Source organism: Ylistrum balloti, unplaced genomic scaffold, assembly GCF_031769215.1.
Source record: "Ylistrum balloti isolate Yb309-2 unplaced genomic scaffold, AGI_CSIRO_Ybal_v1 Utg369678, whole genome shotgun sequence".
NCBI lineage: Eukaryota > Metazoa > Mollusca > Bivalvia > Pectinida > Pectinidae > Ylistrum > Ylistrum balloti.
The window spans coordinates 23228-49399 of NW_026781920.1; the positions used below are offsets into that span (position 1 = coordinate 23228).

At 34.0% G+C, this 26172-nt stretch overlaps 1 protein-coding gene across 1 annotated transcript in view; it reads right to left on the bottom strand.

Moving 5' to 3' along the window:
• LOC132564118 (fibronectin type 3 and ankyrin repeat domains 1 protein-like) overlaps positions 1 to 26172 on the bottom strand; it is a 52666-nt gene that overhangs the window by 6016 nt on the left and 20478 nt on the right. The window contains exon 4 of the mRNA XM_060228799.1: positions 7178 to 7302. Within this exon, the coding sequence (XP_060084782.1) occupies positions 7178 to 7302 (125 nt within the window). The remainder of the gene's footprint in view (positions 1 to 7177; positions 7303 to 26172) is intronic.

Here is a 26172-nt window from a genome sequence, read left to right on the forward strand (position 1 = left end):
ATCATACGGAAATGATAAAGCATCAATTGAATTTCTGATGATGGAATTTAACATAGATCCACCCTTCTGTGATGCCACTCTTTCCAGAGTCTGGTAATATTTTGATAAGTGTTATAACCCTCTATCTGTATCCAGTTTTGGAGTTTGCATTTCTCCTTAGCATTTTGTAGTGTTTGCTAATCACAAAATGATGGGGTAAGGGTGAGAAATTTTGTAAACAAAGTACTGGTAAATATAATAAGATGGGTATATTAAATAAAAACACAAGGGTTCCTCAGAAGAGGTATAAACATGAATATCAGAACAATAAACTTACTTTCACTTAGTTATCAATGATCATGATTATCAGCAATTGTACAGAATGTTAACTGTCAAATATGAAAGTAGAAAAAAAAACTCAGAACAGCATTCTATTAGTTTCTTTTAATGGCATATTTGTATCCAATTCCAAAAAGAAATTATGAAAAGGATTGAAGTATTGGTAATGATATGTAAGGAAATGAAAAAGCCAGCCTGAGGTTAGGCTATGTATGTACTTTTTAAACCGAAAATTAGGTGTACTGTTGTAAAATCAGGTTGTGTAAAGGAGTGATAAGATGTGGCAGTAAAAGTAAAGTGGTGACATATGTGATTTATGTGTTTATTGTGGTGTAAATATATCCTCTATTAAAAAATCTAGTTTTATCCCATTCAATTGAAGGGATGGACTACCTTAAGAAAATAATGAACTATAATGTCTAGCGTTGGCTAATAGCCCTTTAGATAATGTAAACAAACTTAGTATGACTAAGATTTCTTGAGAAATAAGTGCAATGATCCGTTAGAACCATAAGAAGTGCTACATAATCAACATAGAGATACTGCAGCAGTATATGTTTATTGAAAATAGCACTACAATAATATTACCTCAAAAATGTGTAGGTTTTTGTACGAAAAACTTAACCTTGTTTTAATGAATAGAAAAGATTTTGGAAATGTTTCTATCCCAGCTAGTGTTTTTTGTGAATTTAGCCTTTTTGTATTTAAAACTGTTTGATTTCGGAGCCGTTTCTTTTGAAAAAAAAAACAAAGATTATGCTTAAAATACTGAAAAGGTTCAAATCAACTTAGTTTATGCCTGAATTTAATATTATCATCTTTGCTAAAAAATCATACATTTGCTGGAGCTCAATTTTCATGGTTTTTCAAAATAATTTCGTGGACAATTCATTTTGTGGATGATTAAAGAGCTCAATAAGTCTTCTTACTTCTTATACAAATGTTTATTACAGTTCATGGACATATGAATTCAGAACACCCAGGAAATGTTTATGATTTCATTCATTATCTTTTTTGCAATTATTTCTGTGGTTTGATTTGTTTTATTTTATCAGTAAGTCATATGTTCAAATATCTCTTCGTGTTGCAGTAACTAACTGATGATACAGTAAACCACTGACATGTATCATTTTTTTGTTTTTAATTATTTGTAAAAACCAAAACACAACATCTGAAACAATTATGATATTTTTGAAGTTATGATATTGGGATCAGTTTTAGATGAAAACAAACGTTTTGCCATGACCCTTGTTGCCCAAATAACAAGAGGCCTTTTGTGCCTGTATCACTCACTTCAGCTTTCGCTTCAAATATTTGATAAGATACCTTCATCCAAGCAGAAATAAAGATTGATTTCAAACTGATTCCCATATAAGGCCCTGTCTCTCTGCAGTTTCTTCATTTACATAAAATTTGAGAACCCTTCATCCAAGGATATTTGTAATGAAATAAAGTCAAAATACATTCATTACAACAGAAGAAGTTTGGGAATTATCATTTACCTAGACTACAACAGGTTAAGATTGGATCACCTACCTAGAGTACAACATGTTTGGAATGGATCACCTACCTAGAGTACCACAGGTTAAGATTGGATCAACTACCTAGAGTACAACAGGTTTAGATTGGATCAACAACCTAGAGTACAACAGGTTTAGATTGGATCACCTACCTAGAGTACAACAGGTTTAGATTGGATCACCTACCTAGAGTACAACAGCTTGGAATGGATCACCTACCTAGAGTACAACAGTTTTGGATTGGATCACCTTCCTAAAGTACAACATGTTTGGAATGGATCACCTACCTAGAGTACAACAGGTTTAGATTGGATCACGTACCTAGAGTACAACAGGTTTAGATTGGATCACCTACCTAGAGTACAACAGGTTAAGATTGGATCAACTACCTAGAGTACAACAGCTTTGGAATGGACCCCCTACCTAGTGTACAACAGGTTTGGAATGAATCACCTGCCTAGACTCTGGTAAGTAGGGAATGAATCACCTGCCTAGACTCTTGTAAGTAGGGAATGAATCACCTTCCTAGACTCTTGTAAGTAGGGAATGAATCACCTTCCTAGACTCTTGTAAGTAGGGAATGAATCACCTTCCTAGACTCTGGTAAGTAGGGAATGAATCACCTTCCTAGACTCTGGTAAGTAGGGAATGAATCACCTTCCTAGACTCTGGTAAGTAGGGAATGTATCACCTTCCTAGACTCTGGTAAGTAGGGAATGAATCACCTTCCTAGACTCTGGTAAGTAGGGAATGAATCACCTGCCTAGACTCTGGTAAGTAGGGAATGTATCACCTTCCTAGACTCTGGTAAGTAGGGAATGAATCACCTTCCTAGACTCTGGTAAGTAGGGAATGAATCACCTTCCTAGACTCTGGTAAGTAGGGAATGAATCACCTTCCTAGACTCTGGTAAGTAGGGAATGAATCACCTTCCTAGACTCTGGTAAGTAGGGAATGAATCACCTTCCTAGACTCTGGTAAGTAGGGAATGAATCACCTTCCTAGACTCTGGTAAGTAGGGAATGAATCACCTTCCTAGACTCTGGTAAGTAGGGAATGAATCACCTTCCTAGACTCTGGTAAGTAGGGAATGAATCACCTTCCTAGACTCTGGTAAGTAGGGAATGAATCACCTTCCTAGACTCTGGTAAGTAGGGTAATGAATGAATCACCTAGACCTAGAGGGAATGAATCACCTTCCTAGACTCTTGTAAGTAGGGAATGAATCACCTTCCTAGACTCTGGTAAGTAGGGAATGAATCACCTTCCTAGACTCTGGTAAGTAGGGAATGAATCACCTTCCTAGACTCTGGTAAGTAGGGAATGAATCACCTGCCTAGACTCTGGTAAGTAGGGAATGAATCACCTCCTAGACCTAGACTCTGGTAAGTAGGGAATGAATCACCTTCCTAGACTCTGGTAAGTAGGGAATGAATCACCTTCCTAGACTCTGGTAAGTAGGGAATGAATCACCTAGACTCTTGTAAGTAGGGAATGAATCAGACTCTGTAAGTAGGGAATGTACCTGCCTAGACTCTGGTAAGTAGGGAATGAATCACCTTCCTAGACTCTGGTAAGTAGGGAATGAATCACCTTCCTAGACTCTGGTAAGTAGGGAATGAATCACCTTCCTAGACTCTTGTAAGTAGGGAATGAATCACCTTCCTAGACTCTGGTAAGTAGGGAATGAATCACCTTCCTAGACTCTTGTAAGTAGGGAATGAATCACCTTCCTAGACTCTGGTAAGTAGGGAATGTATCACCTGCCTAGACTCTGGTAAGTAGGGAATGAATCACCTTCCTAGACTCTTGTAAGTAGGGAATGAATCACCTTCCTAGACTCTTGTAAGTAGGGAATGAATCACCTTCCTAGACTCTGGTAAGTAGGGAATGAATCACCTTCCTAGACTCTTGTAAGTAGGGAATGAATCACCTTCCTAGACTCTGTTAAGTAGGGAATGAATCACCTTCCTAGACTCTTGTAAGTAGGGAATGAATCACCTTCCTAGACTCTTGTAAGTAGGGAATGAATCACCTGCCTAGACTCTGGTAAGTAGGGAATGAATCACCTTCCTAGACTCTGGTAAGTAGGGAATGTATCACCTTCCTAGACTCTGGTAAGTAGGGAATGAATCACCTGCCTAGACTCTTGTAAGTAGGGAATGAATCACCTTCCTAGACTCTGGTAAGTAGGGAATGAATCACCTTCCTAGACTCTTGTAAGTAGGGAATGAATCACCTTCCTAGACTCTGGTAAGTAGGGAATGAATCACCTTCCTAGACTCTGGTAAGTAGGGAATGAATCACATTCCTAGACTATTGTATGTTTGTTATGTATCACCTTCCTAGACTCTGGTAAGTAGGGAATGTATCACCTTCCTAGACTCTGGTAAGTAGGGAATGAATTGCTTACTTAGACACCAGTAGGTTGGGAATGTATCACCTTCCTAGACTCTTGTAAGTAGGGAATGAATCACCTGCCTAGACTCTGGTAAGTAGGGAATGAATCACCTTCCTAGACTCTGGTAAGTAGGGAACACCTTCCTAGACTCTGGTAAGTAGGGAATGAATCACCTGCCTAGACTCTGGTAAGTAGGGAATGAATCACCTTCCTAGACTCTGGTAAGTAGGGAATGAATCACCTTCCTAGACTCTGGTAAGTAGGGAATGAATCACCTTCCTAGACTCTGGTAAGTAGGGAATGAATCACCTTCCTAGACTCTGGTAAGTAGGGAATGAATCACCTTCCTAGACTCTGGTAAGTAGGGAATGAATCACCTTCCTAGACTCTTGTAAGTAGGGATTGTAAGTAGGGAATGAATCACCTTCCTAGACTCTGGTAAGTAGGGAATGAATCACCTGCCTAGACTCTGGTAAGTAGGGAATGTATCACCTTCCTAGACTCTGGTAAGTAGGGAATGAATTGCTTACTTAGACACCAGTAGGTTGGGAATGTATCACCTTCCTAGACTCTTGTAAGTAGGTAAGTAGGGAATGAATCACCTTCCTAGACTCTGGTAAGTAGGGAATGAATCACCTTCCTAGACTCTTGTAAGTAGGGAATGAATCACCTTCCTAGACTCTGGTAAGTAGGGAATGAATCACCTTCCTAGACTCTGGTAAGTAGGGAATGAATCACCTTCCTAGACTCTGGTAAGTAGGGAATGAATCACCTTCCTAGACTCTTGTAAGTAGGGAATGAATCACCTTCCTAGACTCTTGTAAGTAGGGAATGAATCACCTTCCTAGACTCTGGTAAGTAGGGAATGAATCACCTTCCTAGACTCTCACCTTCCTAGACTCTTGTAAGTAGGGAATGAATCACCTTCCTAGACTCTGGTAAGTAGGGAATGAATCACCTTCCTAGACTCTTGTAAGTAGGGAATGAATCACCTTCCTAGACTCTTGTAAGTAGGGAATGAATCACCTTCCTAGACTCTTGTAAGTAGGGAATGAATCACCTTCCTAGACTCTGGTAAGTAGGGAATGAATCACCTTCCTAGACTCTTGTAATCTTGTAAGTAGGTGAATCACCTTGCCTAGACTCTTGTAAGTAGGGAATGACCTAGACTCTGGTAAGTAGGGAATGAATCTGACTCTTGTAAGTAGGGAATGAATCACCTTCCTAGACTCTTGTAAGTAGGGAATGAATCACCTTCCTAGACTCTGGTAAGTAGGGAATGAATCACCTGCCTAGACTCTGGTAAGTAGGGAATGAATCACCTTCCTAGACTCTGGTAAGTAGGGAATGAATCACCTTCCTAGACTCTTGTAAGTAGGGAATGAATCACCTTCCTAGACTCTGGACTCGTGTAAGTAGGGAATGAATCACCTGCCTTTATAGACCAACACCTTTCAGGTAATGTAGAATTTTATAAATCTCAACAGTTCCATCCATAGAAGAGGCGAATCAGTGTCCACCTAAGTTGGTAATACCAGTACAGAAAATTTTCAAAATAATAAGTCTTTGTGCTGTTGATAAGTTAATTTTTGAATGGCCACCAATTAGGCAGTTTTCTTTATTAAAACTGAGTACTAGTCAATGCCTCTAACTCAGAAATATTGCAGCCAGGAAATTATTTTTCCAGTATGCTCTTTTATTTGGTTTGTTTTTTTTTTTTTTTTATGTTTTTTGTTCTTTTTTTTTATATCAAAAAGAATCCATTTTTCTGGTTTTCTTTTTTTCTAGTACTTTTTATTTGTCTTTTCAAAGAGTGTAATCAAACACAGTGCCATTTGTACTAATTGTGTGTGTAAACCATAGAACAAATAGGTTCTAAAGCTATTAATGGATGGAAAAATCATGACAGGAAGATTTTTTATTGGTTCAAATATTCTGAACAGTCCAGGACATTCCTGAAAACCTACACACTTTACGCTAGAATATGCGAAAGTGTTTGAAAAAGTAATCTATGATAAGAAACCAACTCAACAAACTTACCACATCAAACAAACAACCTTATTACCACTACAAGTAAGATGAAGCAACAGGAAAGCCTATCACAGTTATTTACTCCACTAAGGAGAAATATGGACACCTCATTGGTAATTAATCAAATATAAAGTATAAAATCTCTTGTCTCATATTGTTGTGGGTCTGTCAATTTTGCCACATATATATTTTTAATGTTCATCTAAAGATCTTAAGGTTCACTGACTCCACTCTTTACCTTTGATACTGATGCTGTGAAAAACAGCTTCCAAACTTCTTGATTTGACCAAGGGGTTAAGTCTATTTTCAGACTGATGTTTGTTTACTCGAGTCAGAGGCTGTTAATGATGAGGTGGAGGAGCTTATTAACATGTAAGTCTCTCAAGACTACATGTTGGGTTCATCTCACTGTGAATAAAACTAGGGGAAAATATGAAAAAAAGGAAGATTTACACAGAGACTCCCAAAATGTACAGAATAAGACCAGGTGTTCTGGAAGAAAAAGCACCTTCAGATTCATTGATGATACCCACTATGTAAATCTTGGTCAATCCAAGTAAATAATGTCACATTCTCAAAAGAGAATAAGGTATACAACAATGGAACCAACAGGAAAACTAACAAACATTTACCCAAGTTTCATAAAGCATACAACAAAAAAAAGAATATGATATCACTATTTTGCAGGAAGAAGAATTTTGCATGAACTTCTACACATGGTACCTTCAGATTTACAATGACATATTCCAGGGGTGCAGAGAGTAAAAGTGATGGTAACCCATGGAGTATAGAGGATGGCCCTGTTAATGCAGGTCACATAGGTAACTGTAATGCATCACAGTAATGTCAAGTCTCCAAGAAAACAGGTTTCCATGACAACACGCACAAACATTTTCCAATAACTTACTTGTTGTTGTGACAGTGACATGCTGGCTCCATTCTCCCTTCTCCGCATCATTGGCGAAGCGTAGTCGATAGGTATACTGTCGGAGTGGCTCCAATCCTTGGACAACATGTTTCTTCCCATAGCCACTGTAACACATAATTACACAAAGTTTTTTTGTTATAATAATTTATTTATAACCTTGCTTATTAACTGAAGCTTGATGAAAAATTTAAGCTATCAGGAAACTGGGCTAAAAAATATCTGTAAGACATGAACACCCCACACCTCCCAGGCATAAAAACATTGATATTTGATAAATTTACAGAAATGGTCAAATATGACATTTTTAAAACCTTTTGACCTTGACCAATAACTATGTAAATATAATGAAGAGTAGAACTTTTATTATGATCTGATGTGATGAATTGATTGTTTGATGAAGATATTAACAGATATATGGAATTTTCTTTATAGAATTGTCCTGATTCGTCAGTATTCTACCTACAATGGGCCTGACTAAGATACGACACATGAACAAAGGCCTAAAGTATACCACTATCCTATTCATCTCCAAGATGAGCTGTTTTCTGATAAAATTTACTCACAATCATCACTGTATTTTCCATGTATTTCAGTTAGATATGTAAAAGCTAGCTAGCAATTTTCACAAAATAAAATACTACAAAAATGACAAATCTTTTTTTGATAAATTGAAAAAATGGATAGTAGTGGGTAGTAAATCAAGTTAATAATAAATCCTGTTGTTAAGGATATTCTTGAAATTAAAAGTCCATTATATATATGTGTGTGCAAACAACACATTCACTGTAATAATTTTCTTAGGCTATCAGAGTTATTTCCCTTTAATTGAAATATTTAAATTCAATGTTTTCTTTTCGCATGAAAATTATCTAGGAATATGACACCATTTAATCCTCAATCTTCCTTAAGAAGATGTTATTATAATCAAAATAATTCCTAGAAAATAGCTACATAAAAGTTTGTTGAAGTATTTCACTATTTTCAGGGCCAATGTTCAAACGATGTAACTACATTTATCATACACCCAGTATGTATACAATTTGACATAAGTCCCACCTCCTTACATCCTTTTCAAAGCTAATTCTTGTAAACAGTCCATATAACGTAATTTTTCAAAACAGGAGAAACAGTTCTCACTATATAGTTAAATGCTTCTCAGAAATTTTTATAAACTTTTTAGTCACTTAATGCAAAAATTACATTTTGTACAAATTTTTTTTTTCTAAAATGCCTTCTGTTTTGGCAGGTTCCAATATGATACTGATAATGTGTCTCTACCTATATCATGGTCTCCGTTTTCAGCAGAGATGTTGTACCATGGGTTACTAACTCTTCATATTAAGTCAACACTGTGGTCCTGGTGACCAGACAATATACTCGTCTACAAACATACCTGTGTATTGTGCACACATTCACATTATGTGAATGCAAATAGCAGTAAATGTTTGTAATCTAGTTGTGAAATATTAAAACAAACAACGGAGGGCATGATACTTCTCACCGTAAATTACCGTCAATAAGCCCACCCTGATACAAGAAACCACTTAAAAGTTTCTTTAGATATGAGCTTAAATCACGTCCGTAATGAAACTTCAGATTTTGAAGTATTTGTTTCGGAGATTTTGTGTTCTCACAACAGCTAAAGACTTTTGAAGACAATATCCATCATGGTATAGTACTGTCACACTGAAATATCCAAACCTGAACATATAAAGTTACCCTCTCACTCAGTCATGCTACACTAATAATAACACAATTAACGTTTTCTTTACTAGGACACCAAGTAATCAGGAAGTTGGAATCTTTTAATTATCTCCATATTGATTGAAGTTTTGTTGATAGAAGTACATACATGAAGACTAATTTTTATCTTGGCGTTCATTATGATTCATGTACAATTTGTTCCACAAATGTCCCTGGTATGCTTGACAGCAGTTAGTCAATATTATCAACCAATCATGACTCAAAAAAGGTGTTGTTTCATATGATATCAATAAAGTGAAATGGAGAAATGAGGAGAAACAGTGGCTCCATCATATGTTATACTTAACACACTGCGAACAACCAGGGTCATTTTGAGGTGGGGAATCTTGTAGTAGCTGGTGGCTATCTCACTGAACAACATACAGAAGACCCTCCTTAACTACAATAGCAAAGGATAGTCTGTGGTCTCAGAGAAACACAAACTGCTCCCTTAGGTAGAAAATGAACCTGCACACTAAACTGGATCTTCCTTTGAAGTGGAAATGTTCGATATTGACCACTGAATGAGCTGAACCACATAAATGTTTACCATGTTATCCAAACATAATCAAGTTTGGTATGGAGCCAACACATCATGTAAGGAATGTACTGCATCAATTGTCAGATTCTCAAAGGAGATTTCCATGGAAAATGCCATAAGCCAATGCTTACGCGGAAGATTTTATTGAGCGCCCTACAAGTAGGATATTCTGACATAGTAATCAAAAGGAATGAGATTTTCTCTTGAGGAATGTTTATAAGCCTGTACTTTGGCAACAAAACGATGCAAAAATTATTGGCAAGTATCAAGAGTCAGCATATTTTGCTTTCATAGACCTGTGTTAAAATGCATTGAAGCTACACAATCTTAACACTGTATAATCATAAATTTTTGTAGGGTTACTATTTTTGTTAATTTTGTGAGTACTCTTACTCCACCAATTTGTATATCCACCAACTGTTAAAATTAGTATACTTAGATCTATTGAGTTAATCCACCATAATCAAAGGTTCAAAAAATACTGATGGGAATTTTTTCTTTTGATAAACCATGAAAATTTGGCCCAACCAATATGTATGATGTTACAGTAATCAGCCTCAGACCTGGATGCAATTTAAAAATATACTAGTTCAGGAGCCAGTTTGTCTAAGCAGAATAACATTTCAGGTTGGAATCTGGACAGAGCCACATTAATACATGTCTTAAAAGGCTTTGTCATTAGGCTCGCCGGAAAGATCAGTAGGTCTAGATCTGTCCTCATTTCAAAAACGAACAATTACCTTAGTCGAAGAGGTCAAAGCAATAAACAAAAATGGGCTAACCAGTATTGTCATTCTACTATCAATTAATGTTTAGTTATGGCCTACAAAATTAAGAGTGATAGGGTTTATCAAAGAGCCAGCAAGTAAAACAACCTTATAATCAATTCTTTTGTACAGTTACCTGTGTGTGTTAAGTTGATGTTCTGTTTTGTTTAAACATTATTGTATCCATACTAGACATAAGAATTGAATCTGAAACTTGTCAATACTGATCAGAAGTTAAGAAATATCAGGTGCATCTAGTTTTTTCCACAATCTCAGCTGAACAGGATATGGCCAATATGAGGTTGACCTTACAAAATCAGGTCAGTGGCGACACTGCTCAAGTTTAAAGATTATTTACCGTAACAAGTACTTTACAATGACGAGGTTGAAAATGACCACTGTTTGACCATACAGGCTCTATGATGACCTGAGTGTCCTCAAAAGACAGGAACAGACCAAACACGACCTGAATAAACATCCCAATCACGTAGTTGACCCTTCTTTTGTTTATATTAAACAACCTCAAAATACTTGAGAAATCTGTAACGGTAGCTTACATATATACAAAACAGAAATAAGATATGTTAAGTGTGTACAAGTCAGTTTAAATGAAAGTGTAAAAGCTCTATATGTGGATCTTTCTACCGACCAGTAAAGTATATGGAAATGGAAAACAAACACATCATGTGCCAGAGGATTCATATTCAAGTTTGAATAGGTCACTACTGGCATGCATTTAAAAGGCCATACAACTTATATACATCAGACCTAGTAGTGTATGGAAGTGTTTTCCAAAAGGATTCAACTGACTTCTTTCATATCATTGTCATTGCTGTATGCTTTTGATCTTAAAAAGTTGTATGTTAATTTTGGATCAATTCAATCATATCTATCCTTTCCTCTTTCATAACTGAGAAAATAAACAACATGTAACAGATGGAATTTTGTCTTGTTGTTTATATTATCCACATCAATATGGTTCAAAAAGATTGTTAGCTGGTGGCCGCCTCAATAAACAACATGTAGAAGTCTTGTTGCATATTATCCACATCAATATGGTTAAAAAGATTTTATCGAAGGACACAACGACAACAGTCAGAAAATTTAGTGCATCTCTTCTGACTTGACAGAATCTCAAATCTATATGATTACATCTACTGTATTATAGATGTACCAGAAAATGCTAGCAAAAGTTATTATTGAATTACACAGCTTTGACAGAAAAGTGACAGAGACTGACAGAACCTGTCTTTTAATGTTAAGTAAAACAACCATCAGAATAGTGGAAAACTAGGTCACTGTGACCTTTATCTGATGTGTTGCAGTCTTCAGGCATTGTTCCACACATTGGCCATGAAGTTTGGTGACCAATGAACTTCTAGATCATTAGAATATAGTACATCTGTATCAAAATTATAAAGATCTTAAGACTGTCTCACAACAATTTTCAGATTGTAAGGTCCCTATGTAATGAATTAATGGAACATTATTGGTGACTAACCTGTTAGTAAGATTATGTAAAACATTGTCCAGATTCTATAAAAATACTAGCTTACCTCCCCTTAGTTTGAAACTAATCAATGAAATTTATCATGCATTAAGTTTAAGGGGACTGACAAACTTTCTAATTCCTAAAAGCCAGGGTAAGCTTATTACAGGACAATTGAACAGTATTACATGAGTGGCCTTATTACCAAGCATGGGCTTATTATTGATCAAAATAAGGGAATTTACTACTTAAGGATGTCTGCAAAAGTTCTGTAATTTTCTTAATGTTTATCTTATTTATGTTTTCTGTCTTTCAGGGATACCATACTTATCCTGTGATAAGCCTGAGGGATAACATACAGATTACTGTTGAATAAATACTGAAAATACAGTTCATCAGACAAGATGCTGTAAGTTCTTCTATATATAATTATAGAGATCTGGGACCAGTATACATGAAAGTGTCTGTGATCTATTAGGTCATTCTGACCTTTAAATTGTGTACATAAACTGTACCCACATACTCCACAGTACATAGATGTTTATATTGACACTATATTAATAGCAGCCTAATTCAATCCATGACATTCCATCAAAAAGGTTTGAATGTCACTGAAATCTTTCATGTGGATTTGATGATCATGTGGTAACTACTTATAAAAACAAAGAAGGAACATTTAATAGTTGGTTATTAATTATCATCCATACTTTTCATGGGGCGAGATTTCCTTGTCGCACCATTTGGTGACACAAGAGGATTCCTCAGTGTCAGCAAAGTGGTATGATATCAGAGCAACAATTCTATATTTTCATGTCAACAACTCAGTGACGTCATGTCAACAATTCAATGACATAATGGCATCAATGCCTGGCACTGAGATAAAAACAGTTCTATAAAAACTCAGAAGAGTAAAAGAATCCTTTTGAGGGTGAGATAGGATGATCTTAACTCTCCACTCTCATGGAAAGATTAAGTTAGCAATTATTTGACAAGCCTTGTGTATGTCAAATTAAGAATTTTTCCTAAAGGATTGATATCATTCAATGTCATTCCAAAGAGGAGCAAGGTGCTATTATTCCATCAGGTTTGCATGAAAATGAAGGATTCCTATCAAATTAGTCACTAAAATGTCACACATAGCAACTTCATTGTAGTTGATATCTTAGATATTACCAGTTCTCTACTTCATGTTCTCAACTAACAGAATGGGTCCTGATGATATTGAAAAATATTCTGAACATCTTCAACTTTCAGGACAATTCTAAAGTGTAATGGTGTTGACACTTATATTAATCCCTTTTTGTACAAATACGATTTAAATGTGTATGTCTACCCTTTACAACATATCTTTAGATGGCAAAACATACATCCACTCTTGTATACATTTAACTTCAAATTCATTTCAATTTTTTCAGATCAAAATACCGATCATCAGACAGGATGCTGGCCAAGTCTGTGGTTTTGGAAGCAGCCAGCATCAAGGCTTTTATTAATATCAGACCACACAGTCTCTAGATCTGAAGTCTCAGTTCAAAGTGTTGAAATTCATATTAATCCCTTTCTGCACAAATACAATTTAAATGTGTATGTCTATAGTTATACAACATCTCTTTAAAGGGCAAAACATACATTTGCACTTGCATACATTTAACTTTCAATTCATTTCAATTTTTTTTTCATATCAAAACTTGAACAAGTTACAATTAAAATCAACTATACCATTTAACATACAATAGATTCATAGTTGATATTAATGTAAACGAGTCTTTCAGTTATTTTTTTATTTCATTCCTGTAAAATCATAGATTTTATTGGAGCTTCATTTTTGTGATTTTCCAAAAAATCATTATTTTGTGGAAAATTTGTTTTCATGGATGAATATAGCCCAATATATCTACTAAAAATAATTCTACAGTTCATGGACATAAATTAAGAGTATCATGAAATCAATGAAAATAAGTCCCTCACAAAAATTAATGATCTTACAGTATGTATGATTGCAAGCAAATGTCTTTTTTTTAAATTGAAAAACATTGTTTTCTCTTCAAAGTAATATCTTGTATAGTTTATAACGATTCAATAAATTAAGCTTTATGAACGTTAAGTCTAATGAAAGTAGAAATGTCATAGTGACCTACATTTTAAGTATCTAATATCATATTTCTTAAAAGGTATCAACAATCAAATTAATGGACCTACAGAATATTAATGAATTCTGACCACATATATAGAAAAATCTACAGATCAAAAGAATTGAAAAGCACTAAATGACCCCTGCAAAATAATAGGAGTGCAGGCACAACTAGAAAATATTAGGTAAGAAAAAAGATTTATAAATCATTAATCAGCATAGTCAACATATCGGTGGATTGTGTTGACAGCGTATTTGTTTATATTTTACTTATATTTGAATGGTGTTATTATGTAAGTGATTCTCGGGAGTAATTCTCTCGGATACTCGATGAAAAGTAAATTGACATAAATGGCTAGGTCCCTCGGTGTACTGGACTTATTCAAGAGCTGTTAACCTAAACAAAATGGACAATGTCTAAGTGTCAGCTAATTCCTAAAACTCGATTAGGAAAATGCTAGAAAAAGAAAACCAAAACAAATCACAACAAGATGTAAATACACAGGTGGAATACACAGAATACCTATTATACTTCTGTGCCGTTGTCAACTAACATAGAAAATCCATGTTGACAATATCATCTCTTAATAATGAAATGAAAAAAAATGTTCCCCGTTTGTTGAAGTGCCAGATTTAAATGTATTTATCATTTCACAACCTACCAAGGAAACATCAGGATTTTATAAGTAGGTTACTCAAATCAATAATGTAAATCTCTGGCCTATTACACATTCATAGAAGTCAAATACCTTTATATAGATCTTCAATTATTCAATTCAAATTGACCTTCAAGGAATCTTGCCCATAATTTAATTAAACAAGACCTTGGTACCAATTCAACTATTCCCTACTTAAACAATTTTTCTCAGAAGCTGAGGTTGATATATATATATATATATATGAAATTAACATTTCTGTCACAGATTGTACTACCGTATCAACAAAATCAATCTTTATCTACAACAAAAATGTACAACATTAATCATACCAATTAAAACTACAAAATATGTCTGTAAATATTCTTTTCAATTTAAATCTCAAAATTTAAGAAATAAAATGGAAAATTTCAGTCATGCCATTTATTTGTTTTATGTTATTATCATTTGACTAATATTTAATTACCTGAATCTAAAAGTGTTTCATTAAAATTTGAGACCATTTCTAAACCTGAATAAGTGTTTTGAAAATCTGACTGAAACTTTTGAACCACTTTCTAATTCTCTTTAGCACTTTAACTAAATTTTTACAGAAAATTAAACTTCTATCACAAAGACTTAATTGAAAATTAAAACTATATATTAGCTCAATTGGTGACAACAATTAATCTAAACATTGAAAACCGTCACATTAGATAGCCTTTATATGTTTTTCTACTTTACCCTGAAGTTGTTAATATTTTATATGGCTATTCCTAATGAAAACTACAGAACAATGACCTATCAGAAAGACCTACACAAAAGTAATTGCTTAATTTTTAAGGCCAGTTGAGTTTTGAAATAAAGGGACATAACTCTTCCAGATAGTATTTTCTCCATAAAAAATATTTGTACTGTTTGTTTGCTATGTTTAAGAACAAGCTTACAGTTAGTGTTTCATGCAACATTTGTCCCCTGCCATTTATTAAATTTTCTAAGCAACATAGAGTTTGAAAGCAATGAACAGATGCCTCATTTGAACACTTGAAAGTCTCTCCTCCAAAACCCAGCCGCTTGACACACAAACCAGAAATTAATGCATAAAAAAACTTTGTATGTACTCCCTTGTGCTTAATGCTGTATGAAGTTTTAAGCAAGTTTTTTATCCCTCATTCAATCAAGTGATTTTCTGGCAAACAAATTAAAACACTGACATGTCAGAAAGGACCCGGAGTTTTGTCTGACCTTTAGAGTAAATCTAACCATACAATGTCAGTATACACATGAAAAGATGTAAAATTTGACCTTGTCCTTTCGACACAGTGACTTTTGAACATTAGTCAGTTGAAAACTGGCATTATTCTGGTAAACTTTGCTTCCCCCATCTTTGATGCAGGCCATGATAAAATGGTGATTAATGTCTATTGTAGTAAGTGACTTTCACAGCCTTCACAGATGACCTTTTGATCCCTAACTCAATCTCGACCTATATATTTTCTAATGATATTAAATTGAATCAAGTTTCAATGCAATTTGACCTCAAACTCCATCTCACTCTATATTACTTCATAAGCTAGCATTTTATGAAGTTTCAACCAAATCCATTCATTCTTTCTGAAGTTATCATCGGGACACCAAATTTTAATGATAAAAGTCCATTTTTTTTTAGTAACAGTGATCTTAGTAGTTGACCTCTTTACCCCAAACTCAACCCCACTCTGTATTACCTCATAAGCTAACAGGATATGAAGTTTCATTTAAATCTATCTGTCTTTTCTTAAGTTATTGTTTGGAAACAAACATGCAGACAGACAGATGAACAGACTGATGGACAGACAGATGGAGACAAACATTACAGTCCCCTCTGCTTTCACCAACAGTGGACTAACATCCAGAATCATTTTGAGATAGGTCTCCTTGTATTTGCTGGTGGCTACTTCATTAAAAAACATAGAAGAGGCCCATCATAAGTCATCCAGAGCTGGAGGATACAAAAGTGTCTTATCCAAGGACACAATCTTGACAATAATGGATAGTTTCTTCAGAAACACAAACCACTGCAGATAGGGAGCATAAAAACAGACCTCTGATCATCACCTGAGGTTAAATAGGCCAAAGTTTTACCAACAACACTATTAAGGCACCTGCATATAAAACTTACTGAGATATTAAGATACACATCATGGTAGCTTTTGATTTTGAGAAGACCAAATAATAAACACTTAAAGACAGACCTGGACAGGCAAGAGATTACCAATATGCATTATGGGGCAATGTACTTCAGAGCTTTAAATTAATATTAATGACTCTGAAGCTCTACCACTCGACGGTCAACAAACGATGCACTTTAATCCCCAGGAGTGGTCTTTTTATCACAGCATGCAAATTTCTGATTACTTCAATCTATAATTGATAGTTCTCAGATATCAATACCAAGATGATTTGGTGATACAGTCAGAAAAATGTTCATATTCATCCAAAATCAATTCTATTTTTGATCCCTTGAAAATAACCTTCTTTGCATATAAACACAGCTTCCAAAATTACAAGATTAATGATACAATAAAAACACCAACCAAGGTTGATTAAAATATCAATATGTAATGGTCTGAGTTTCCTTCCCTTTCATCTTGGTGGAAGTTTATCTTTAAGGCCCCTGGCATTAACCTTATATATATCACAGTTATTTATTTTCTCCTAGCATCATCAGGTTCCTGGTTTGTTTGTTTGTTCATTGGATTTATCGTGCAGGTCTCCATTGTGTAGCTGGTGGCTACCTCACTGAACATCATACAGAAGGACTGCCACATGCCATCCAGAGCAACGAGGGAGGAATGTCTTGCTCAGGGACACAACCATGACAGCATAAATCAGTCCATTTCTAAGCTTTCTGAGAAAGATAATCCACCAGTGATAAGAAGGGTCAATAAACCACACACCTTGGGATTTTCACCTGTGGTTGCATAGACAACATCAGCCCTTTCATGGACTAAAAAGAAACACTTAATATCCTTGAATCAAGTAAAGCCTAAAATCCTTTATCATATATTGATTCTATATAGTTCGCTTTGGCACAAAGAAATATGAAGAACATGAAAATTGCATTATATACACAGCATTCATGATAATTTTAAATCCAGTTTCTGTATATCAATAGACAAACTACCCTTGAATTAAGCAAAGAAAACATGATAAAAATGATATGTTTATTCAATAACAAAGGAATATTCAAGGTAATAAAATGTGCCAAGTCATTATATATTAATATTATATACCATATTTATCTAACTTTAGGCCCAGTCTTACGATAAGCCCCCTCTAAGCATTCATTAATTGCAGTTCCATAGAAATATGAACAACTTTTAGTTAATATAACCCTTTAATACACTCATCATCCCTCTGGGGATGCGATAGCTCAGTTGTTTAAGCATTCCACTGTAAATTGCAGCCTCAGGTGAATATGTGAGGTGTGTGATTTCATAATTCCTTCTCAAAATGTTTAGTGTTTTACTGATGCTGAGAAACACTAATTGCCTTGTGCTGTCATAGTGATGGGCTTCCCATATGTTGTTCAGTGAGGTCGCTAACACAGCTACCACAAGGAGGCCTACCTCAAAGCAACCATTGCCAGTTGAAGGGGCAAAAACCCATCAAACAAACCCAAATTATTGATCATGTGTAAGCCTTGTGGCTTACTTCAGTATAATTACGGTAAATTGAGAAAGGTATTATTAATCCAGGGGGTTCACAATGTTTACCAGCCACTATAGAACTTGAGGGGGTTATTACAGGTGTGTTTGACAATGAAAGCCAGTATTGATATGGTGTAATTGACTTCCCTTTCTGATGACTGTATCAATTTTTAACATCTACAAACACTATTAATTTTTAAAGTAAAGTGAAGCATCAGACCTGTAATAATCCATAAGAGACCAGGCTTAGAATTAGCCTTCAATAGATTAGAATAGACATTCGTTTTAATAAACCGATTCAAATTTACTGGTATTCAGACCATGAATTCAGTCACAAATGCCATGATGTAGTGCTGGATTAAGTCCAATTCATGATTTTAGGATAGAACTTCCATGTTAGTACTGCATTGAAGGTTAATTTGTAGGCCAAGTATTCAGAGGTGGCATTTTTATGACTATGAATGTCACTGCTCCAATGACAATTTTGACTTCACAAATACAACTGAAATAACCATATAGGCAACATGATACTCTTAGATTGGAATCTTCATCAAACAGTTACAAATTTTCTGCAATGCAAATATGACCATTGAATTTCTTAGTATGCATTTACAGTCAATATGAATGACACAACTTTTTAGCAAAACATAAAACAATAATTTAACTGGCTTGGTATGGCATTTATATTCAATATGAATGACACAGCTTTTCAGCCAAACATAAAAACAATAATTTAACTGGCTTGGTATGGCATTTATATTCGATATAAATGACACAGCTTTTCAGTCAAACATAAAACAATAATTATTTCTCTCACTAGCAAGCTGTACATACGCCTGCAAAATGTTATGTCAAACATGAATATTAATTAAATGCCTATCTACATAAATGCACCAAAATAACACTAACTCCATTCAATCATTAGATGGTTGGGTTAAATGTGCAGTTGTAACACACTCGCCTTTCACCAAGGTGTTTGATATAATTCATATAAGCTTAAAGCTTGTTTAGCACTGTTGTAAAAAAAATAAAGATTATATATTTATTCAATCAATGTTTACTTTAACAATATACAGATAAAGCACTGGGACTATCTGAACACAACATAATTAGCACTGACAGCCACAGTTCTGAATATAACTTTTGTTGAAAAAACACAGTTACACTACATATAAACAATGTCAGATAGTATCAATAAATGATTATTGAAACAAATTAGCACTGACACTCCTGAAGACATCCTTCATTGACATATGAACACAGGCTTCCCACACAGATACACTACCTATTAGCATTGTCAGGTAGTATCAATAAATGATTATTGAAACAAATTAGCACTGACACTCCTGAAGACATCCTTCACTGACAAACCCAGGTATCTTAGTTATATGCATCATCAGCAAATATCATTGAAATTGTTTACTGAAACAAATTAGCACTGACACTTCTGAACATGACCTTCACTGACAAACACAGGAACCCTACTTGTTTAAGCATCAGCAACTAGTATTCAAATTGTTTACTGAAAAGAATCAGAACTAACAGGTTTGAACACAACCTTCACTGAAAAACACAAGTACCCTACTTGTTTAAGTATCATCAGCAACTAGCATTCAAATTGTTTACAGAAACAAAATAGAACCAACAGTTTTGAACACAACCTTCACTGAAAAATACAAGTACCCTACTTGTTTAAGTATCATCAGCAACTAGCATTCAAATTGTTTACAGAAACAAAATAGAACCAACAGTTTTGAACACAACCTTCACTGAAAAACACAAGTACCCTACCTATATAAACATTGTCATAAACTTTCATTCAAATTGTTTACTGAAACAAAAAAGAACAATGACACACTGAACACAACCTTCACTGGAAAGTACCGAGAGGTAAGTTCAGTAAACACTAAAATATTCCCCATAGAAGCAAAACAAAGAATGACCATAATCTGTAACAAACGATAACAAAGAGTTTTTATCTGTATGGTCAGGGACAATAGCTCTACTGAACATCAAAACCAAACAGCGAGGCCAAACGGGCAGATACAAAGTGCTATTAGATATGAATAATTGAAAATTCCATCAATATAAAAGAGACAGTCATTGAACTGCTTTCAGAATGTGCAAAAGGATAGCAGACATCTAACTGTAAAATACTTCAGCCTGGGAGGTCCTAAGACTTTTAGAAGTCCATTGAGAAGCTGAACTGCATTCATTTATGAACCTTGACAAATAAACATGTATTTTATTGTTGTGATGCCACGATTTTGTCCTCAGTTTTAATGATCTATAGTCATGTTACATAAAATTTGCTTCTGCTGAGAGAACATCTCATTGTCTGACATATTTTGTTTGTTTTACTTACAAATATTAATAATTTAGAGGAAGCCAGTTTTCAATGTACTGCCATATATCAACCTATAGTTACTTAAAAACAAACAATATTTATATTACCATCCTTCGTTGAATTGAATTTCCCTCCTTTAGTGTTCCATGTTTCAAGGTGCAGAGAGCAAAAGTGATCATAATCCTTGGAGTATTGAGGATGTTAGTTTTGATCATAATCCTTGGAGTATTGAGGATGTTAGTTTTGATCATAATCCTTGGAGTATTGAGGATGTTAGTTTTGATCATAATCCTTGGAGTATTGAGGATGTTAGTTTTGATCATAATCCTTGGAGTATTGAGGATGTTAGTTTTGATCATAATCCTTGGAGTATTGAGGATGTTAGTTTTGATCATAATTCCTTGGAGTATTGAGGATGTTAGTTTTGATCATAATCCTTGGAGTATTGAGGATGTTAGTTTTGATCATAATCCTTGGAGTATTGAGGATGTTAGTTTTGATCATAATCCTTGGAGTATTGAGGATGTTAGTTTTGATCATAATCCTTGGAGTATTGAGGATGTTAGTTTTGATCATAATCCTTGGAGTATTGAGAATGTTAGTTTTTAAATTTTGAAAGTTTCTGTTTCTCTCAATAGTATCTCAACAGCTGACACCTGTATAGAAGCTTCACAATCAATTGAAAGTTGGCAAGTTCCTGACAAATGAATGTGGTCTTTTTGTGTTTTGAGACAAAATTTCAATGACATGCAATGGAACGTTTGTTTTTCTTTTACTTTTTTCATGCTTCCTGTCAAAGCCTTCCATTACAGTCAAAAACTCTAAAACATGTGACATTTTTTTAACCAGCAGTGAATTTTTTTCAAATTTGAATTAAAAAAAATTTGGAACATTTGCTGTAATTCAACAACTGCAGAATTTTCAGAAAATTTGAGAGTAGTTTTTTGTTATTTCAGTGACAACAAATAAATTTGTTCACTACCCACTAATTAAAACTGAACAACCTTTGAGCAACTTGGGCCTGGTATCCACCATACTAATTTAAATCTTAAATTTCTGTTTATTATTAAATTCCACTACAAACAGATAGACATTAAGAAACACTAAGTACATGTTGTCTCATATATATCATAGTACTTATCTTATCAAAAAATTTACTATGGAAATTTTTTTTCAGCTGACTTGTTTATATTCCCGGAGTTTTCTTTGTCAAACAAGTTTGAAGATGATTGATTTTATACATGTCAAACAAGTTTGAAGATGATTGATTTTACGAAGTAATTGGCAGTAATAAAGTTGAACAATTTTGGCACTTGCCAAAATCTTTTTCAAATGCTCTATCAATAGACTTTATCTCTTGACAAGGAATTATTTACAAATGCTAGATGTTGGCATGATTTTAAATTCATTTTAGTCCAATTTGAATTAAAATTTTTTAATTGAACAACTACTGCAGGTAAGCTTTCAATTTTCCAGTATATCCACCAGTAGAAATCTGAACTCTAATGCTGGTTTTGACATTAAGAATTAACAGTGTACACAGGATTTCCAGCGATATCTTGTCTACTTACTAAAAGTAAACATCAAGCATAATCCTGAATTACTGGTCATTTAGGAAAATTGTTCTTAATATTGAAAATAAATCTCAAGAATTCAATGGTTTTATAAATCAAGAAATTAGATCCAAATAAACTTTACAAGTAATACCAAGCTTGTCAATACTATGTTGATAAGGGTCTTCCGGGCTCAAGCAGGTGAGAAATTTATTGATAAGGTAAAGTCATCATAAAAACTGTGATTGAAGTCGGGATTGAAGAATTTTAGTAAGCGGGTTTATTTTGTTGACTTTGTAGCCACAAAGTAGATGGTACAAAAATATATCCAATATTCTGCAAATGGTATCACATACTAACTGTTGAAGCTTTCTAAATCTCTAAACCTGCAAGGATTCTAAAAGAGAATGTTAGTATTTCATTTTCTGGCTTTGGTTATTATTCATCAAATTTCATGATAAGTTTAAATCTATGGTATATCTTAACAAATTTTATCTCGCTTGAGTAGTTTCAATATATAACGATGTAAAGTTGATTTCAATACATGAGTACTCATACCCATTCAATATTTGTAAAAAGTAAAATTTATATTAAATTTTCTTCAAAATTCTTAGATATTTACAGCATTTTTCTTTTGTGAGAACCATTCTAAAACATTTAGCAGAAAATAATCCAAGAAGTCAAATGAACACATATTTTTTTTAAAGATTTATTACAATCTTAATTTGACTTTAATACCACAATTTTGAAATATAATGGACCAGAATGGTTCACATTGAAATGTATATTCACTTTTACCAATATTAAAGACTATTTTCCTTTAAGTTTAATTCAATAAGTGAAGATGACACAAAAAAAATTATCAAAAGACAGTTTTCACGCATAATGAAATCATTGTACATCAAATGAGATCAATTATAAATGGAATATGTGCATGTGTATTATTGAATAAATTTCAAAACAACTTTCGAGCTCTGAAAAATTAATTCACCCCCAATAATTCTATACATATAAGATATCCCATCAAACATGTACAACTTTAATAATATACCACATGCTGAGGGTTTCAGCATTTACAATTCTGACAGCAAGTCTTTCTTTCTTTTAAACCAACAGGTACTTGTTGATTTTTATATTAAACTTTTTGTTTACAAAACAATTTCACAAGTTTAACCCTTGACTATAAATTTTTATATCCTTAAATCGTCAGAAAAGCATGTATAATTGGGTGGATATGAAATGTCTTATTCGTCACAACAATGTGTGAAATATTGATGAATCTAAGGCTAGAAGATACTTATTGCCATACACTTTATAAATAAGTCAAGCCGAAGGTATGGTGTAACAGACATCCCAGGAATGTATAAACACATTTATGGTCTAGCGACAAATCATTCTCGACACAATAATTGTTATAAACATTGGTTTAACATCTAAATAATAATTTTGCCATTCGGCTTTAACTGGCCACAAGACTAGAAAATATGCATACATGTTATTTCTCCCAACTGGAGACAAAATCACAAACATTGATTTCCTTAATAGAGACAATGGCTATTAACAGAACCAACAATCTCTCTGATTTTACTGTATAAGGTATGGCATAAACAAAGTACCACAAGCAATTACTGTCTTTCTCGTTCTTATAACTTCAACCCCAAAAATCTGACTAATTTTATGATTGGTTTTGAAGAGCTGTCTGACAAATCTCTTCCATGTCTCCCTTTGGACAAAGAAATAGTCATGTTAATTGTCAGGCGTATTTTTCAATTTCTCGTAATTTCACACAATATTGGTTTGCTTCTGGCTTTTCATTTCTTCCTTTCTTTTTTTGTGATGTTCTCCACACACATATTATCCACCACATTCATTACATAGCATATAGTGTGATTTTCTGAAGCCAAAATTATAATATAGCTAGACTAAGTCTCCTTTTATCATATGGATCAATGATTTTCAGGACTCCTACAACCTGAAATTTCCCTTCTATCTATAGAAAAAAAGACTGAACAATATTTCTAACACACAAAACATATTTATCCTGAATGCATACCCTACATTATCGGCTTTACAGATTCAAGTGTATGTATTTAAATGGGTCTAGATTATGTAACAAAAATCCATTTATTTTGATAACCTGCTGAAATCTAAATCAATTTAACTTGGGGCTATTACACCACCAGATTGTAGAATGGAAACCACCATATCATACGACATCAGACCGTAAACAATCATGGTTGTCAATGTAATCCGTGAAACGTTTTGAGGTTGTCCTGAGTCAATATTTAGTCAGACTGGCTGCAGAAAATCTGTGTACCAGTGAAGGGAAAACGTCTTTGATTCTTGAGACGCTATCAAAACATCAATGATAATCAACTTTCTAACATCTGTATGGCCAGGTATGTAATTAGCTGTGGGTCAATACCCTCCAATAAACACCGCTATTTACATAGCAGAATGTGTTTTCCTAGTATTTTAGTGCCTTAGTACTGTTTACACTAGAAGGTCTTAAAGGTCAAAATTGATATACAGACAAAACATGGCCTTACATATTGAAAATCAGTAATAGTACCAGTGGAAGGTTAATGACAAAATTCAGTCCAAGGTTCTATCAATTGGTGATGAATTTTGTTAGCACAGACTGATAAAATTATAATTACCCATTGACTCATACCGTATTATTTGGCAAAGCTATTTAATGACAAATTATCAATGAAATTTAGGTTAAATTTCCTATATTTCACAAATATTGAGAAACAAGTCATTGCAAATTATACTAATCACTCTTGTTGGCATGTATGAAAGCATACCATGGGACCAGACAGGAGTACTGAGGAAGACCTATGTGGTCAGGCAGGTGACCCCATACCTTTTCACATCCATTCTGTGAATGAAACCATGAAACACTGCTCTGTGAAAGGCGAATGCATTTCCACTATGCTATCTGAACTCTCAAAAATTGTGAATTTTATATGAGTGCCCTCCCATGGCAACATTGAGAGATGTCACAGGTCAACAAATCAGCGATTTTTTTGGAAGTTAACAGTTTAGGACTCTCAAAACGCTTGATATATTCATATAAAAAGACTATATAATATTTTGAAATATCGATTATATATATATCTATGTATCAATAACACAATTATCATTCATTTGACCCAGAGGCCATAACAGCTAACATAAAGGCGATAAGACAAGTGAGTAAACAATTACGATCGTGCCATTGTTTTGAATCTATTGATCCTTGTAAATCAAATATTTGCATTTGAAAATTGCATATTGCTGTGAATACATTTGAAAATATGTATCAAAATTTGAGGTTTAAGACTGAATAGGAACTTCTCCTCAAGAGATCTTTAACTTTAGAATGGCCTGTTGAGTAGTAATATGTATTGGTAAATCAGGCACTTTAGATCTGCTGTCGTTGCTAGTATGATTTTTTTTTTCAAAACAGTCTATTTGTATCTTAATGAATGAAAATTTCCAAATCTGGATGTAAAAGGATATCTAATGCAATCTTGTCTCATTACTGCATGGTAAAGCTAATGTAATGTGAAAATACCTGGCTATACAGTAACCTTGTGTCCTTAAATAAGTGTATACTTAATTACATCAACATTGCAGATTGACAATCATCTTCATACAGACACTTCAGACCATGACATAAAACATCATTCAAACTCCCTGCATTCTGACTCAGGAAAGTAAAATTGCCAACAAGAAGCCATCTATCATTTAGATTCTGAATAATAAGAAAATATAACTACCGAAAATTAGATATTTTTGTGAAGCTCAAATATTCATGGTTTTCCAAAAAATATTAATTTCATTGTCACTAGATTTAATGGTCAAATCTTGCTCGTGTAATCCGCTTACACTATAATATGTCTTCATTTACAATTTCCTGACATGGATTTAGAATACCTACGAATTTTACAAAAATGAATCCTTCACAAAAATTAATGCTTTTACAGTATCTATTCACATTACAAAAAAGCAACATGCTATCAAGACTTTTAGATATGTACAATCTACCTGCCCTCAGGGATGAAAAAAAACAAATTTCAATTTGATCA